At 43.7% G+C, this 19,532-nt stretch overlaps 1 protein-coding gene across 4 annotated transcripts in view; it reads right to left on the minus strand.

Moving 5' to 3' along the window:
• The window catches only part of fbxl6 (F-box and leucine-rich repeat protein 6), a 69,606-nt gene that overhangs the window by 13,528 nt on the left and 36,546 nt on the right, over window positions 1–19,532 (minus strand). For all 4 annotated transcript variants that reach the window (XM_080213766.1, XM_080213757.1, XM_080213786.1 and 1 more), the window contains exons 2-8: window positions 16,737–17,293; window positions 16,236–16,394; window positions 15,048–15,111; window positions 12,725–12,856; window positions 11,400–11,507; window positions 3,597–3,710; window positions 709–940 (exon numbers count right to left, since the gene is read on the minus strand). In XM_080213766.1, the coding sequence (XP_080069892.1) occupies window positions 709–940; window positions 3,597–3,710; window positions 11,400–11,507; window positions 12,725–12,856; window positions 15,048–15,111; window positions 16,236–16,394; window positions 16,737–17,209 (1,282 nt within the window). In that variant the 5' untranslated portion in view covers window positions 17,210–17,293. The remainder of the gene's footprint in view (window positions 1–708; window positions 941–3,596; window positions 3,711–11,399; window positions 11,508–12,724; window positions 12,857–15,047; window positions 15,112–16,235; window positions 16,395–16,736; window positions 17,294–19,532) is intronic.

Here is a 19,532-nt window from a genome sequence, read left to right on the forward strand (position 1 = left end):
AAAATCAGGTTCCATACATTTATTAGCCCCTTGGTCATCCTTAATTTGTGTTCAAGCTGAAGATGGATCAATCATTCAGACTATGATCAATTCCATGCATCTTTTCCTGTTGGAGGAGAATGGACCTCACTGCAACTTGCACTGAGCGAACAGTAGGGATCAGTGCCATGGAATGGTGAGAAATAAGTTATTCCTGGACTAAATGCAAGGATGTGACCAGAGTACAAAGAGAAGAATGCATCTGTTGTTGCAGCTCCTCCAATACTTATCTGACGGGATAACTCACCCTAAATCAAATGAAGAAAGCATCCTCCTAAAATAGCTGGACAATTTTATGGACAAGTTGGACAAATGCCCACAATCATCTCCTTAAAGCAACTAGCAAAAGTCAACAAATGCAACATCTGCCCTTATGGTTGATGGGCCAGTGTAAAGGGAGATTTATTCTGTATCTGACCCTGAGCTGTACCTGTCCTGGGAGTGATGCTTGGGATACTGTACTAGGAGCTTTACTCTGTATCTAACCTGTGATGATTTGTCCTGCAACTTAGACATCCTTTATCTGATCTGGGATGCTTGGGGGAAACAAGGAGCTACCTAATTGCAGCAGTACACCTGTAATATTAACTAAGAATAAATCAAAGGACCCTGGCCATAACAAATAACAGGACAGAGGGTCATGAAGTGGTTCCAAAGACATGTCTTTACCTTGACAAGGCAAAAGCTGTAATCCTGCTGACGTGATCCGATAGCAACCTCTCAGGTCTAATGTCCGTAACCTGGACGACAAGTGTAACAACTTTACCAGAACTTCATCTGTGACTAGTGAGAACGATGACGTGGCCAAGCACAACTCCTCCAGCTCCGCGAAGCCAACCTCCGGTGAAACTATCATTGTGCAAGCCTTTGGGAACCAGGTCAAGTTCAGCAGCCTCAGCACCTGCACAAGAAATGGATGGAAGCTCTCAGTGCCTGGGACACTCATGATAAGTGATGAAGTCTAAACTGTGAATGAGTGTTTCAAGCAGACAGAAGAACATAAGATTGAAATGTAGACATTGGCCAGCTAACTGAAGGCCGATGCTAACAGGCAGTACGAAGGATCTGACCTGGAAGAAAAGCTCAATTCACTACTTGCTCATCTTTTATTGCTAAGACAATATTTGACAGCATCCCAGCCTCAAAGGGCCTTTGATGGCACTCAGAAGGAAACAATGATGATAATTTAAGAAACCAAGGCAGTGCAACAGAACAGGATATCTTTCCTCAATGGAGAGTGTGAGCAAATGTTAAATCTGGACATCACTGGAGGGGATAGTTCAATGGGTGGGGGAACCAGTGTCAATATCTCAATGTTGCTCAGCAAAGACAAGGGTGATGGGCGAGAGGAGTTTGGTACAGGAGCACATCTGGTTAACGTCTCGGATGAGCTAACATTTGCAGAGGGTGGGGGCAGATCAGACACTGGCTGCTCAAGTCTAGGCATGGATGAGGATTTCAGTGACAGATAGACTGAGATGTGGATGGATGACATTACAAAAGATAGAAGTGAGCTGTGCTGGACAGACTATGAAGGTGGAAACGCGGTAACAGCTGAAAATTGCTTACGGTTGTAACATGTGTGGCCATGGAGAAAGTTGCAGCCAATTGTGAGAATGAAGTTTGCAGCATCAAGTTGGAGACTTATGTCAGTGGACTGAAAATCAAGAACTCTGGACTATTTCTCATGAAGCAGGCATCAAAATCCCACCATGGCAATTGGCTTTCTTAAGTTCAATTAATTAAATCAATCTGGAACTAAAACTATTAAAGACACAAATTTGATTGAGTTTTTTGAAGGGGTAACCAAGAAGGTAGATGAGGGCAATGCAGTTGACATTGTTGACATGAACTTTAGCAAGGCCTTTGCCAGGGTACTGCATAAGGTTAAATCTCACAGGATTCAGGGTGAGGTAGCCAATTGGATATAACATTGGCTTGACAACAGAAGACAGAGGGTAGTTGTAGAGGACTGTTTTTCAAACTGGAGGCCTGTGACCAGCGGTGTGCCTCAGGGGTCAGTGCTAGTCCACTGTTATGTGTCATTTATATTAATGATTTAGATGAGAATTTAAGAGACATAGTTAGTAAGTTCGCAGATGACACCAAGATTGCAATCTAGGACTGCAACGGGATCTTAATCAATTGGGCCAGTGGGCTGACGAGTGGCAGCTGGAGTTTAATTTAGATAAATGTGAGGTGATGCATTTTGGTAGATTGAACCATGGCAGGATTTACTCAGTTAATGGTAGGGCGTTGGGGAGAGTTACAGAACAAAGAGATCTAGGGGTACAGGTTTGTAGCTCCTTAAAAGCGGACTCACAAGTGGACAGAGTGGTGAAGTCGGCATTTGGCATGTTTGGTTTCATCAGTCAGAACATTGAATACAGGAATTGGGACATCTCGTTGAAGTTGTACAAGACATCGGTAAGGCCACCTTTGGAATACTATGTCGTGTTTTCTTTGAGAGTGAGTTTTAAGGTGCGAATTGACAAATACATGAATAGGATGGAAATAGAGGGATACAGTCCCCAGAAGGGTAGGGGTTTTTAGTTCACTTGGGCAGCATGATCAGTGCAGGCTTGGAGGGTCGAAGGGTCTGTTCCTGTGCTGTAATTTTCTTTGTTCTTTGATAGTTCAGGTCACCCTATTATAGAAAGGATGTTATTAAACTAGAAAGAGTGCTGAAAAGATTTACTAGGAAGCCACTGGGACTTGATGGTTTGAGTTATAAGAGGAGGCTGGATAGACTAGGACTTTTTCCCCTGGAGCGTAGGAGGCTTAGGGATGATCTTGTAGAGGTCTATAACATAATAAAGGGCATAGATAAGGTAGATAGTCAACATCTTTTCCCAAAGGTACAGGATTCTAAAACTAGAGGGCATAGGTTTAAGCGGAGAGTGGAGAGATATAATAGGGTCCAGAGGAGCAATATTTTCACACAGAGATCGCTGTCTGTGTGGAGTCTGCATGTTCTCCCCATGTCTGCATGGGCTTCTTCCGGATGCTGTGGTATCCTCCCACAGTCCGAAAGATGTGCTGATTTGGTGCATTGGCCATGTTAAATTCTCCCTCAGTGTACCCAAACAGGCACCGAAGTGTCGAGCAGGGGATATTCATGGTAATTTCACTGTGGTGTTAATGTAAGCCTACTTGTGACTAATAAATAAACTTTATTTTACTTGTGACACTAATAAATAGGCACTGACTAAAATGGTGGTTGGTGGTTTAGGAGTTGTGTACTTGTAACGTGCAACTCTGTAAATAAACATAAAAGCGAGCAATTCAGTTCTATCATTCAACTTAAAGTTCTATAGTTTAAAGTTTATTTACTAGTGTCACAAGTAGGAGTACATTAATATTGCAGTGAAGTTAGTGTGAAAAAAAGTTGCTACTGGAATTAGAAAAGTAGCCTGATGGAAAGGATTCAAATTGTGAAGATGAAGGCGAAGTTGGAGATGGCATTAGATTAACAGAATGGACGGTTGAGCAGGGCGTATAGAAAGGGAGACAGACCCTGTAAAGGGCAGGATTTGGAGGCATTATTTATGAAATACCTGCAACTTGGGACAGCCGGCCTGCAGCATCTCAATGCAGAACTGGAAGTAGGGGTTGGTCTGCTTAATTTCGGTGTTCACCTCAAGTAGCCGAAGTTCAGTGCAGCAGCCTGCCTACAGAAACACATGAAAAAATAGGTGAGTCAAGCAGGGAAATGCAACACTCCTCCTGATGCTTTCCCACCAGCTCATTCCTCTTTGCCCTGCTGCTCTGCAAATTTATTTTTTCAGATAATGATCCAATTCCCTTTGAATACCTCAACTGACCTTGGCATCAGCATACTTTCAGACAATGTATACTAATCGGAAATACTTGCTGCCCATTCCACCAAACTATGTCGTTTTGAAGTTCTACCCCCTCATCCTCATGGCTCACAATACATCCAAAGTTTTATATAATACACAAATGTTGAAATTGTGCCCTATAAACCAAGATTCAGGTTGTTAATATCCATCAGGAAAAGCAAGAGTCCCTGCACTGATCACTGGGGAACTCCACTATAAACCTTCCTCCAGTCTGAAAAACATTAACTAACCACTACTCTCCGTCTTACATCAGTCGGTTAATTCTATATCCATGTTGCTACTGTCTGACTTATTCCATGAGTCCTAACTTAGCTCACATCTGTGAGACACTTTTATCAAATGCCTTTTGGAAGTCTATGTAGATCACAGAATTACCCTCATAGACCTCTCTATTACCTGATCAAAATCAGGGTGACACGGAACAGTGGTTAGCACTGCTGCTTCACAGCTCCAGGGATCTGGGTTTGATTCCTGGTTTGGGTCACTGTCTGTGTGGAGTTTGCACATTCTCCTCGTTTCTGTGTAGGTTTCCTCCCAGAGTCCAAAGATGTGCGGGTTAGGTTGATTGGCCATGCTAAAAAATGCTCCTTAGTGTCCTGAGATGTGTAGTTAGACGGATTAGTGGGTAAATATGTGGGGATATGGGGCCTGGATGGGATTGTGGTCGGTGCAGATTTGATGGGCCAAATGGCCTCTTTCTGCACTGTAGGGTTTCTATGAGTCTATGACTTGCAAGTTAATTAAACACAATTTGCTCATAAAGAAATAGAAGCAGAAAATGCTGGGAAAACTCAGCAGATTTAGAGGCATCTGTGGAGACAGCGTTAATGTTTCAAGCTGGTGCTGCCATACCAGTTTGTTCAGATTTCCAGCGTCTGCAGTATTTTACTTCTATAACAAAACAGATTAGCTGCTCATTGGATATTTCAGCTGTGGCTTAGCTGGCAGCAGTTGGGCCTCAAATGTTTACAATTATATAAATGAGTTGGATAAAGGGACAGAAGGTATGGTTGCTAAATTTGCTGATGAGACAGAGATAGATAGGAAAGTAAGTTGTGAAGATTAAGAAGGGTGCCAGGCAAAAGGCAGGGAATTATAGGCCGGTTAGTTTAACGTCTGGTAGGTAAAATGTTAGAATCCGTCATTAAGGAGGAAATTGCGAGGCATCTTGAAGGGAATTGCTTGATAGAGCAGACGCAGCACGGTTTCATTAAAGGGAAGTCGTGTCTGACAAATTTACTGGAGTTCTATGAGGATGTGTCTAGGGCGGTCGATAGAGGAGAGCCGGTGGATGTGGTCTTTCTGGATTTTCAGAAGGCGTTTGACAAAGTACCTCATAAGAGGTTATTGCAGAAGGTCAGGGGACTTGGAGTTGGGGGTAGGGTGTTAGCGTGGATAGAGGATTGGTTGTCAAATAGGAGGCAGAGAGTGGGGGTCAACGGGTGCTATTCGGATTGGCGGATGGTGACTAGTGGAGTGCCCCAGGGGTCGGTGCTGGGGCCTCAGCTTTTTACCATTTATATAGATGATCTGGAGGAGGGAACCGAGTGTAGGGTGTCGAAATTTGCGGATGACACCAAGATTGGGGGAACGGCAAATTGTGTGGAGGGTGTGGAGAGTCTGCAGAAGGATCTAGATAGGCTGGGCGAATGGGCCAGGAAATGGCAAATGGAATTTAATGTTGGCAAGTGTGAGGTGGTCCACTTTGGAAGGAAGAATGGTAGGAAGGACTATTACTTACGTGGCGAAAAACTGCAGCAGGCGACGGTGCAGAGGGACCTCGGGGTCCTTGTGCATGAGTCGCAAAAACCCAGCTTGCAGGTGCAGCAGGTGGTCAGGAAGGCGAATGGGATGCTGGCCTTCATAGCGAAGGGGATTGAATATAAAAGTAGGGAGGTCTTGCTGCAGCTGTATAGGGCATTGGTGAGGCCGCAGCTGGAGTACTGTGTGCAGTTTTGGGCGCCGCACCTGCGCAAAGATATTTTGGCCTTGGAGGGAGTGCAGAGGAGGTTTACTAGGCTGATACCGGAGTTGAGGGGGTTGAGCTATGAGGAGAGGCTGAATAAACTAGGCTTGTACTCGTTGGAGTTTAGAAGAATGAGGGGAGATCTCATTGAGACGTATAAGATGATGAATGGGATGGATAGGATAGAGGTGGAGAGACTCTTCCCGCTCGAAAAAGACACTAGGACTAGGGGGCACAGCCTCAAGATAAAGGGGGGGGCGTTTTAGAACGGAGTTGAGGAGGAACTTCTTCACTCAAAGGGTGGTGAATCTCTGGAATTCTCTACCCGTTGAAGTGGTGGAGGCTGCCTCGCTAAATATTTTTAAGAAGTGGGTTGATGGGTTTTTGATAAGAGAGGGGATTAAGGGTTATGGGGAGAGGGCCGGAAAGTGGAACTGAGCCACAACAGATCAGCCATGATCTTATTGAATGGCGGGGCAGGCTCGAAGGGCCAGATGGCCTACTCCTGCTCCTATTTCTTATGTTCTTAAGATGATGCAAGGAGGCTATAAAGGAACATGGATAGATTGAATGAATGGACAAAAATCTGGCAAATGCAGTATAACATGGGAAAATGTGAAATTGTCACTTTGGCAGGAAGAATAAGAAAAGTATTTCATCTAAATGGCGAGAGATTCCAGAGCTCTGAGGTGCAGATGGATCTGAGTGTCCTAATGCATGAATCACAAAAGGTTAGTTTACAGGTACAGCAAGTAACCGGGAATGCAAGGACAGCAGGGTGGCACGGTGGTTAGCACAGTTGCCTCACAGCACCAGGGACCCAGATTCGATTCCCAGCTTGGGTCACTGTCTGTGTGGAGTTTGCACATTCTCCCTGTATTTGCGTGGGTTTCCTCCAGTTTCTTTCCCAGTCCAAAGATGTGCAGGTTAGGTGGACTGGCCATGCTAAATCGTCCCTTAGTGTCAGGGGGACTAGCTAGGGTAAATGTATGGAGCTATAAAGATAAGCCTGGGTGGGATTGTGGTCGGTGCAGACCCGATAGGCCAAACGGCCTCCTTCTGTGCTGTAGGATTCTACGATCTAATGTTACAGTTTACTGTGAAAGGAATCGATGATGGAAGTAGGGAGGTTATGCTTCAGTTGAACTGGGCATTGGCGAGACCACGTCTGGAGTATTGTGTACATCATTAGTTTCCTTTTCTACAGAAGGATGTAAATACATTAGAATCAGAGAAGAATTACTAGACTAAAACCAGGAAGGAGCAGGTTGTCTTATAAGGGAAGCTTGGAGAGTTAGGTTTGAGATGGCACAGTGGTAAGCACTGCAGCCTAATAGCACGAGGGACCCGAGTTCAAATCTGGCCTGGGGTTTGAGTAAGTGGAGTTGCACGTGTCTGCATACATTTTTACTAGGTGCTCCAGTTTCTTCCCACAGCACAAAGGTGTGCAGGGGGGGTGGATTGGCCACATTATATTGCTCCTAAGTTTGTGTGTGTGGCTATTTTGGTGTAGTGCAGTGCCCCTCAAGCTATACACCCCTGGCAACAGACAAGCGACCTACGCACTGAGAGAGTGTGAGTGAGAGAGAGAGAGAGAGCTGACTTAATCAAAACCTTTATGATCCTGAGAGGTATTCACAAGGCGGATGTGGCGCAAATAGTTCCTCAGGTCACTGTTTAGACTAAAGGGTTCGCTCACCTAAGATGGTGATGAGGAGAATTTTTTTTGAGAATCATGACTCTCTGGAACTTTTCTCCAAAAGACAGTGGTAGAGTCAAAGATGTCTCAAGAGCAGTTGCAGGACATTCTGAAGGGGGAGGGATGAACAGCCAGTGGTCATGGCACACATTGATACAAATGACATAAGTTAAAGAAAGGGATGAGGTCCTAAACACAGAATGTAAGGAGCTAGGAAGCTAGTTGAAAAGTAGGACCTCAAAAGGTAGTGATCTCAAGATTCCCATCAGTACCATATGCCAGTCAGAGTAGAAACAGCAGGATATATGGGATAAATATGTGACTGAATGGATTACACCCGGGCAGGATTGAAACTGATGTCCTTGTTGGGGTATTTGTTCGAGTGGTTGGGAGGGTTTAAATTAATATGGCAGGGGGATAGGGGTATCAGTAAGAATTCAGAGCAGGGGGAATCAAGGACAAGAGAAAAAGACAGCAACGAGAATAAGATAAGTAATAGGCAGAGAAATCAAGGGCCAGAGTCAGATAAACACACAGTAAGAAATAGTACAAACAGGAAAGAACTTTGGTAAGGCCACAATTGGAGTATTACATGCAGTTCTGGTCACCATGCTATCAGAAGGAAGTGGAAGCTTTGGCGAGAGTGCAAAGAAGGTTCACCAGGATGTTGCCTGGGTTTCCCCCGGGTGCTCCAGTTTTCTCCCCAATCCAAAGATGTGCAGGTTAGCTGGATTGGCCATCTAAATTGCCCCTTAGTGTCAGGCGGACTAGCTAGGGTAAATGTATGGAGCTATAAGAATAAGGCCTGGGTGGGGTTGTGACTCGAGGGGCCAAATGGTCTCCTTCTACGTTGAGGAACCAAACAGGGGACAGTCCATCTTGGATTGGGTGTTGTATAATGAGAAACAGCGAGTTGGCAACCAAAATGTGAGAGAACCCTTGTAGATGAGTGACCATATAATGATAGTGTCTCTTTACATACCTAAAAGATGATGCAGAGATGCCTCAGCATGATATGGGCAGGCTGAGTGTATGGGCATCTGCATGGCAAATGCAGTATAATGTGGATAAATGTGAGGTTATCCACTCTGGTAGCAATAATAGGAAGACAATAATTACTTGAATGGGTGCAAAATGAGAGAGTGGATACTCAATGAGAACTTGGAGTCCTCGTGCATCAGGTATTAAAGTTAGAAGGATGGTAGGAGTTGAGGGCCTGAATGCGATTACTGTCACTAGAGAGATAGTGCTTGATCGACTAGCGGGACTGATGGTGGACAAGGCCCCAGGACCGGATGGAATGCATCCCAGGGTTCTGAAGGAAATGGCAGAGGTGATAGTAGATGCCTTAGTGATTATTTACCAAACTTCACTGGATTCTGGGGAAGTGCTGGAAGATTGGAAAACAGCTAATGTTACGCCGCTGTTTAAAAAAGGTAGCAGGCAAAAGGCAGGGAATTATAGGCTGGTTAGTTTAACGTCTGTTGTTGGAAAAATACTTGAATCCGTCATCAAAGAAGAAATAACGAGGCACCTTGAGAAGAATTGTTTGATAGAGCAGACGCAGCACAGATTCGTTAAGGGGAAGTCGTGTCTGACAAATTTATTGGAATTCTATGAGGATGTGACTAGTGAGGTAAACACAGTAAAAAGTCTGACAACACCAGGTTTTAGAAACCTGGTGTTGTCAGACTTTTTACTGTGTTTACCCCAGTCCAACGCCGGCACATCCACATCATGACTAGTGCAGGAGACAGAGGGGAACCAGTGGATGTGGTGTTTCTCGATTTTCAGGAGGCGTTTGATAAGGTGCCTCATAAAAGGTTGCTTCAGAAGGTTAGGGGGCATGGAGTTGGGGGTAAGGTGTTAGCGTGGATAGAGGATTGGTTGTCTAATAGGAGGCAGAGAGTTGGTATCAATGGGTCCTATTCTGATTGGCGGTTGGTGACTAGTGGAGTGCCCCAGGGATCGGTGCTGGGGCCTCAACTATTTACCATTTATATAGATGATCTGGAGGAGGGGGCTGAGTGTAGGGTGTTGAAATTTGCTGATGACACGAAGATAAGTGGAAAAGCAAATTGTGCGGAGGGTGTGGAAAGTCTGCAGAGGGATCTAGATAGGCTGGGCGAATGGGCCAGGAACTGGCAAATGGAATTTAATGTTGGCAAGTGTGAAGTTGTCCACTTTGGTAGGAATAATGGTAGGAGGGATTACTATTTAAAGGGCGAAAAGCTGCAGCATGCTACGGTGCAGAGGGGCCTGGGGGTCCTTGTGCATGAGTCGTAAAAACCCAGCCTGCAGGTGCAGCAGGTGATCAAGAAGACGAATGGGATGCTGGCCTTTATAGCGAGGGGGATAGAATATAAAAGCAGGGAGGTCTTGCTGCGACTGTACAGGGCACTGGTGAGGCCGCAGCTGGAGTACTGTGTGCAGTTTTCGTTGCAGCACTTGCGCAAGGATATTTTGGCCTTGGAGGGAGTGCAGAGGAGGTTCACTAGGCTGATACCAGAGATGAGGGGGTTGGACTATGAAGAGAGGCTGAATAGACTGGGTCTGTACTCGTTGGAGTTTAGAAGGATGAGGGGGGATCTTATAGAGATGTATAAGATAATGAAGGGGATGGATAGGGTAGAGGTAGAGAGATTCTTCCCGCTCAGAAAGGACAGCAGGACTAGAGGGCACAGCCTCAAGATAAGGGGAGGGGGGAGCAGTTTAGAATGGAGTTGAGGAGGAACTTCTTCATTCAAAGGGTGGTGAATCTCTGGAATTCTCAGCCCGTTGAAGTGGTGGAGGCTACCTCGCTAAATATATTTAAGACACGGCTAGATAGGTTTTTGGTAAGCAAGGGAATTAAGGGTTATGGGGAGAAAGTGGGAAAGTGGAACTGAGCCACTTCAGATCAGCCATGATCTTATTGAATGGCGGGGCAGGCTCGAAGGGCTAGATGGCCTACTCCTGCTCCTATTTCTTATGTTCTTAGTTGCTGAAAGTAAGCCGTAGGTACAGCAGGCAGTAAAGGCGGCAAATGGTATGTTGGCCTTCATAGTGACAGGATTTGAGTATAGGAATAGGGATGTTTTGCTGCAATTGTAGAGGGTGTTGGTGAGGCCACACCTGGAGTATTATGTATAGTTTTGCTGTCCTTATCTGAAGAAGGATGTCCTTGCTATAGACGGAGTACAGCAAAGGTTTACCAGGCTAACTCCTGGGATGGCAAGTCTGTCATATGAGGAGAGACCAAATCAATTAGAGAGGGGATCTCAGAAATGTATAAAATTCCAACCTGGTTAGACAGGGTAAATTCAGAAATAATGTCATAGTTTGAGGATAAGGGGTAAACTTTTAGGACTGAGGCGAGGAGAAATTTCTTCACCCAGAGGGTGGTGAATGTCTGGAATTAATTCCCACAGAAAGTAGTTGAGACCAAAAAGTTGTGCGATTTCAAGAAGGAACTAGATATAGCCCTTGAGGCTAAAGGGATCAAGATATTGAATTCAGTGATCATAATGAACGGCAAAGCAGGCTCGATGGGCTAAATGGGCTATTCCTGCTTTTATTTTTTGTGTATGTAAAACTGTACCCCGGCTTGTACTCTGGTGGTGGAATCCAAGTGTGGCATGAATACCACAGAATAATTCCCCCTCACATACCATAGCCCAAAAAGAATGGGTTCCCAATAAAAGATAATTACAGGATAAGATAGGAAAAGGCAGAAGAGTGAGATTGAATGAGTTGCTGTCAGTGAGAACCATCATATACACAATGGACCAAATGGCTCCTTCCATTCTGTTGACCACTCTATGACCAATCCCAAATCTATGATACACCTTACCACAATGGCGTTGAAGATGTTGTGCAGGCGACTGTTGTAAGTCACACAAAGCTGTTTGAGATTTGAACCAGCTGCTTCAAGGAAATTAACAACAGCTGCAGTGTCAACCTGTGAAGAAGAACACAAAATAGTGATCAAAACTAAAAAAAACCCAGCTTCCTAGCTTTCATCATTCTCAGTCTGAACACTCCAACTAGAACAAAGAATAAAAAAAATTACAGCATAGGAACAGGCCCTTCGGCCCTCCAAGCCTGCACTGACAATGCTGTCCAACTTAACTAAAACCCCTTTCCCTTCCAGGGACCACATTCCTCTTTCCCATCTCATTCATGTATTTGTCAAGACACCCCTTAAAAGTCACTACTGTATCCGCTTCCACTACCTCCCCCCGCAGCGAGTTCCAAGCACCCACCACTCTGTAAAAAGTCTGCCTCGTACACTTCCTTTAAACTTTGCCCATCTCACCTTAAACCTATGACCCCTAGTAACTGACTCTTCCACCCTGGGAAAAAGCTTCTGACTATCCACTCTGTCCATGCCTCTCATAATCTTGTTGACTTCTATCAGGTCTCCCCTCAACCTCTGTAACTCCAGTGAGAACAAACCAAGTTTCTCCAACCTCTCCTCATACCTAACTGACCAAGTCTCTGCAGCTCCGAGTGCCTTAGTGAGGAAAAGGAACTCTTCATTCCCCAAATTAAAGCCAATAGAAGAGTCCATGGGGTCCAGCGTAATTTGGCAAATGGTGATAGAGGTGGGAACCCTCACATTTAAGAAGCATTTAGAGGAACACATGAAACCCTGGAATTCAAGACCAAGCTCTGAATTGTGGAGCAGTCTCAAAGGGCCAAATGGCCTACTCCTATTTCCTGTGTTGTTATCCAGAATCACAATAACTTCATTGCAGTGTTAATGTAAGCCTTACTTTTGACTAATAAATAATAAAACAAACTTTAAAAATTAGAAAAGGTTGTAACAGATAACTGTCGAATAGTTAGACTCAGTAGTACAAAACTCCTAGAAAGCGGGCTAAAGGATAAAGGCTGTATTACTTGGTGAAAGAATAATAGGGCATAAACTCAGAATTTATTAATAAAAGCACAGTAGGAGAAGTTTCCCACATAAGAAAACAAGGACTGGCCATTAAAATAAGCCCCTTACATTCAAAAGGGAATTGGATCAAGATAGGTCAAAAAATATAAATAATTTCAGAAATAAATTAGCACCAACCCAAGCATGATAGGGTGACTCAACACATGTTCAAACTGTGCAGTAAGTATAATGTGTGCTTGCAACTGAAGCATGCAACTTGCTAGCCAACTTACCACTGAATGTTGCAGGTTTAAATTTTCCAGCTTCTGGCAATGGTTGGCCAATGCCTCAAAGACATCAGATGTGACACCGGTGCAGTTGGTCAGTTTCAAGGAGACTAAGTGAGGACAGGACTCAGTGATGGTCTGGAAAGAGAAAAACAACACCTTTGGTATTAAAATGGTCACTTGGTTGTACAGAACTTGAATATAGCTTTGTTGCCAAAGCTTTTCATCCTGTGCTCATCAGGACAAGATGTCAAGCTTCAAATAATCAAGATTTTATACCACAGGAGAAAGGGTGCTGATTGGTTGAAAGCCAACTTTGATTGGCCAATCAACAGGAAACAACAGGCTCCCAAGCTAAATTCAAAGCTAGAACCTATTATTTTTGTCAACAGAGAATGGGTCCCTGTGTATGAATGCTTATCATTTCTAGTAAGTATAAATGAGCAACCAAATGAACAAGATGATCGTCTTAAATCGATTGTTAGTGTAACTATTATCACACTCAGATTATTCAGCAAGTGTTGTCCAATTGTAGAATCACATTTAACAAGTGACATTTTGTTTGTGTTTTACAAGCACCGGTTGCTTGAGCACGTCAAATACAAACAACCAAAAGAACGTACAATTCGATTTCATCAAGCAATCAGGGACATACAACTTAACTACCTAGCATCATACCAGCAGTGAAATTCATGCAGTGACAATGATCAATTATATGGTAGACAGTTTTTACCAATGGCAGCATCCTGTTTGTGGAAAATACCACTCACATAGCCTAGAGTTAAGTATATTTGCTACTAGCAGTCCAAAAAGGTGTCCTGTTCACCACAAAACTGAGCAACATAGTGTATGAATTTCAGTGCCAGTGTAATGTCAGGTACTTAAATTTCATGTCTCAACTATTGGATGATCAAATCAAACAGCACGTTCTTTCAGTTTTTCACAGTAGATGGGAACACAGACCTTATTCAATTAGTCTGTGCTTGCAAAATCAAAAAAAAGTCTATTGCTAGATGTGATTCAGCATTGGGCAGCACTTTTTTTAAAACTTAAAACTTTTTCACTCAGAGGGTGGTGATGGTCTGGAATGTACTGCCTGGGAGTGGTAGAGACGGGTTGCCTCACATTCTTTAAGTAGTATCTGGATGAGCACTTGGAATGCCATAATATTCAGGACTGTGGGCTAAGCATTGGCAGGTGGGATTAGGTGGGAGTTCAGGTGTTTCTAATGTGTTGGTGCAGACTCAATGGGCTGAAAGGCCTCTTCTGCACTGTACGATTCTATGAATTTGAAGTATGCTAACAGCTACTTTAGCAACCAACTGAAGATAATCAGTTTTGTGTGTAACCCATTTACACTCTCTAGAAGTGACATGCATTCATATGCAGGGGTCCATGCTCTACAGACAAAAGGAATATGTTCAAGTCTTGAGACTTTTTTGAATCACCAGGAGTATTGGGAGCTTAGAATTCCCTATTGCTTTCTCCATGGCAATGCCTTAGCCAGAGTCAACTTACCAATCAATTAGCACCCTTTACTCCTGTTGGAGAAATTGTTGCAATTGTTTGAGATTTGGCATTCTTGCATTTGTTTAGAGGAGTTCAAAAAATAAAAACTTTGGCAACGTGTCCCTTGGTAAAGATTGCTACAATGGTAGAGCAACAGCAAAATCTGGAACACTTCCCAAATCAAACAAAATGAGATAATGCCACATGGAACAATGTGGGAATTAGATTAAAAAATACAGAATGAGTGCTTCCCTACAATTTTAATCCCACCTATTAGGTTACAGACCAGGTAAAGTAGAGGACAAACGAAAATCCCTTTACTTCAAGCAATCCTGGCACATAGCGTGTGTCCCATTAACTTTGCCACATCAAGCATGCCCAGGTGAGGTGAAAGAAAGTAAAGTTTCCACTATAATGCAGTTTAACCACAATGGCAGAACTGTTCCACTACCAACATCTGTATGTTTATGCCCTCTGATTTACAACTCCCACATACAAGCAGATGGTCTGAGCCTTTGTCTTTAAACACACAACTGATGAAAACTTAAACAGATTGTTATGATCCCTTTATACCCAGACTGTACCTATAAAGGGAAGGTTGCAAATCAAACTTACATAGGGTAGAGAGTACAGAAATGGAAACGATGATTCTAAATCGATACCACCGTATTTGTAAATCTTAGCAAGTTTTGCCCTTTCTATTTAACTGACAGAGGGTCAGAGAGTTAGCATAGTGGATTCCCTTTGAATACGATTTCACATTGAAAAACAAACCACTGCTGACCCAACAACAGAACAACCCTTGAATGTCAAGCCTTACCTTCATGGTGTAACTCACGAGATTGTTCCAATGACAGAGAGAGAACTCCCGAAGCTGTGTAAACCTGTGCATTTAAAAAGCAGATGAAATCAATTTACCAACTTTATCAGAACTTCCCATCTTTAAAATGACTCCTTCAAATTTGACAAAAGGTCATCTGGACTCGAAATGTCAGCTCTTTTCTCTCCTTACAGATGTGGCCAGATCTGCTGAGACTTTCCAGCATTCTCTCTTTTGGTTTCAAATTTGAAGGCCAGCTGAGACTTGGCCTAAAGGGAATGAATCTTTGCCCATCAAGTCTGAAACCAGTGGCTGTCTCAGCATCAAAGCATTTCAGCAACTTTTTCTTTGCTACTAGGAGTAGTAATGATTTTCGACTTCAAGGGGCTTAGTAGAAATGAACTCAGGGCCAGGAGCAGAGTGTTGGCCGAGTGACCAAATGCTGGACCAGGTGGGTGTGTTTCATTGGAGTAAAGGAAGGATTAGAACTCAATTACCATCAGTCCAACAAAACCTCTGCTGCCTGTATCCTAGTTCTTATCATACCATTCAATCATCACTCTATATTACTGACCTCAGCCAGTTCTCAGTCCCATGACACCTCTTAAAATTCTCTTTCTTCCCTAGCCTCACTATCTCTAACTTCATCCAGCTCCATAATCCTCCAGGAACTCAACGTTCCTCCAATGCTGAGTCACTTCCTTTACTTCCTGCATTCCATCCAAAGATGTGCGGGGTTAGGTGGACTGGCCATGCTAAGTTGCCTCCTGGGGTCAGGGGAACTAGCTAGGGTAAATGCATGGGGTTGTGGGAGTAGGGGGTGGGTGGGATTGTGACTCGAGGGGCCAAATGGCCTCCTTCTGCACTGTAGGATTCTATGATCAACAGCTACGTTTACAGTTGTCTAGGTTCAAAACTCTGGAATATGCTTTCTCAACCTTTCCAGGCCTCTGTCCTCTTAAGATGCTTCTTTAGAATCCAATACCCCAGCAGTCCCAATGTCTCCTAACATGACCTAGTGTCAAATGTTGTTTGGTAATGCTACCCTGAAGCTCCTTGGGATATTTTACATTAACTTTGTCATATAAATGAAGCTTCTGGCTGTTTAACATTCAAACAGTTGATTGCACCTGATAATTCCTCATGCATTAGGAATGGTTTTTTTCAGCCATTAAAACTCATACAAACCTGTTGTCTCTCAGCCAGTTCAGGGTGTTTTGGATTTTTCGCTGAATTGGAGGTGCCAGTTTCTTTCCAGACTCTGACCAGCAATAGGAGATTGTAACCTTCTGCCAGAGTTTGGGGTTGGCAGCAGCACCATACCAGAGCTGACACACCCGGGCCATCCTGTTTAGAAACAAGAGATAGCACTGGGAGATCAAAGCACACAACCACACAGACCAAAACAGAGTTGTGCTATTATATTACGCTCTCCAAGAAAGTCAAAACAACAGGGGTCAATAATGATCCAATCAACAATCATAGGAAAACAATTCTATCAGAGAGTGCTTATTCACTGCATCGTGCAAATAAGATCAGCTACAGGGAAGTTGTTAGGACATTGATACTTGATTAAAGATAATAAAAGCAGAATCCTTAATAGTCCTTAAAAGGGAAGGGGAAATTTTTTTGACAGAAGTTACCTGTACAGGGTGAGGTGACAGACCACTTTGCATTATTTGCATTTACCTGCACAAAAATGGTACGGCCCCATTCGATGACACAACATAATGGAAGATATGAACCAAGACTTCGATCGGAAGCTCTTGACCCCATCGGTCCAAGGGTTCTGCTTTCTTCCGTTCTAAATCGGTTAGCTTATTCTGGCCTGAAAGGCCCCTGGCCGCCTTTGTCCCTGCATTGCCCAGGGACACCTTATTTTTGTGGGAATTGTGTGGTGTGTTCAACTTGCGGCTGCTTTTCTTCCCTGACAGTTTGCGCGGCCTCCTCTGCACCCTATTTTCGTTAGAAATGATCAATAGCATGTCGTTGTCAGTATCATGAACCGTGTAGTCTATGGTGTTCCACCTCGACATTCGGCGCACTTTCCTTACTGGTTTGGAGGTCACTCGGACAGATGACCTACTATGGCTTTCCACACTTCCGTCCCGCTTGCGTGAAGATGAAGGCCTAGAGGTGTGGGGAGATGAAGAGCCTTCCATCACGGTGTCCCCTCAGTCTTCCTCATGAACTTCTTTAGCTGGATGTGTCCTTATTCAACGGTAAAGAAGAATTTTGCAACGTCACTGGAACAAGAAAAAGTTTGCATTTTATTATTGCCACTGTTCTCAAAATGGACCTTTGCACTTACAGAAGGAGGCAAACTGATTTTGACAGACATATAAACAGAAAATTGGATAGAAACCAATTTTAAAATATCAGCTCAGAATTCTCCATACTCCTCTCCCAGCTCCCATGAGATACGTGCCCAACAAAGTGGTATATAGTCCATTACAGATATCATGTCCTGAGAAGGTTTCTGCTCCCCAAATAAGATAGAACTATAGGGATCAAATCCAAGGAGTCGACAACAACCAAAGAAGGTCTTATCATCAGTTATATGAAAGCATTCAGCAACTTGCAATGTAAAATGCTAAAAGTGTAGAAGGACAAAAGACTAACTAACAGCTGTTTGATGCCCAATTCTCAAAAATTCAGGCCCGTTTCTTCAAAATTAAATCAGAGTGAACAACACTGGTTAAAAGTTATTACTCAGCCCATTCATCCATTTGCATCTTTAATGGACAATGATTTCACAAACAGGTAGCCAAATAGCATACATTTCAGACAACTGGCTCTTTCTGTAAATACAGTAAAAAGTCTGACAACACCAGGTTTTAGTCCAACCTATTTATTTGATATTTATTTGATAATATACTCGCAAGCTTTCGGGTTAGCCCCTTCGTCACCTGACTTTGTCAGACTTTTTACTGTGTTTACGCCAGTCCAACGCCAGCATACCCACATCTTTCTGTAAATGCCATTGCTACTGTTAATAACTAGGCATAGATGTCCTGCCACTGCACTGGAATGTTTATTCTCTCCAACAATCTCTACAAACAAGTAGGAAAAAGCAGATAAACCGTTCTCATTGTCAGAAGGATTTAGAATCAAAGGATAATGATTTAAGATAATGAACAAAATAAGTGGCAACACAGAGAAACTGTTTCAATTGGTTAATATCTGGAATGATCTGCCTGAGTGTGGTCAAGCTGATTCCATAGAGAAATACATAGCTTTCAACACAAAACTGGGCAAATACCTCAACAGGAAAATATTTGTAGGGCAATGGGGAAAATGCAGGGGATGGGAGTAGGTGAGTTGCTCCAACAGAAAATCAGTACTGATATGATGGGCCAAATGGTCACTTTTTGAGCTGTGCTGACCCTATTGAAAAGCAATTCAATTAGTGGGCCACCATTCTTTCCTCATATCCCTGCAAGTTTTCTTCTCCTACTCTGTGCTACGGGAAACATAGAACATAGAACACTACAGCACAAACAGGCCCTTCGGCCCACGAGTTGCGCCGATCACATCAACACCTACCAATCCATAGACCTATCTATAACCCCCAATCCCACTAAATCCCATATACTCATCCAGAAGTCTTTTAAAAGACCCCAGCGAGTTCGCCTCCACCACCACTGACGGCAGCCGATTCCATTCACTCACCACCCTCTGAGTGAAAAACTTACCCCTAACATCACTTCTGTACTTGCCTCCCCGCACCTTAAATCTGTGTCCTCTCGTAGCGACCATTTCAACCCGGGGAAATAGCCTCTGAAAATCCACCCTATCTATTCCTCTCAACATTTTATAAACTTCTATCAGGTCACCTCTCAACCTTCTTCTCTCCAGGGAAAAGAGTCTCAGCTCCCTCAACCTAACTTTATAAGGCATGCCTCCCAGTCCAGGCAACATCCTTGTAAATCTCCTCTGTACCCTTTCAATAGCTTCTACATCTTTCCTATAGTGAGGCGACCAGAACTGCGCACAGTACTCCAAATGAGGCCTGACTAGGGTCTTATAAAGTTGCAGCATTACCTCCCAACTCCTCAACTCAATCCCTTGATTAATGAAGGCCAGGACACCATACGCCTTCTTGACCACGTCCGCCACCTGCGAGGCCGATTTAAGAGACCTGTGGACCCGGACCCCAAGATCCTTCTGCTCTTCAACACTACTAAGACTCCTGCCCTTGATAGTGTACTCGTTCATCCCGTTGGTTCTGCCAAAATGGACTACACATTTATCCACAACACCACCTTCATTAGTGTCTGAAGTCCCTCAGCTCTAGGTACCATTCTGTTAAATCTCAGCATTCCTCCCAAGATTCTGACATCTTTGCTAAAATGTGGTGCCTAGGATTACCCATGTTACTCCAGCCTGGAGTCCCACTCACAATTTTGCCACCTTCAAAAATCTGTGAGTTAACCCAATGTGTGTTTCTGCACTTCTGTTAAAATAGTATCATCTTGTTTATAT

Source organism: Carcharhinus amblyrhynchos, chromosome 2, assembly GCF_965287045.1.
Source record: "Carcharhinus amblyrhynchos chromosome 2, sCarAmb.v2.hapA, whole genome shotgun sequence".
Classification (NCBI taxonomy): Eukaryota; Metazoa; Chordata; class Chondrichthyes; order Carcharhiniformes; family Carcharhinidae; genus Carcharhinus; species Carcharhinus amblyrhynchos.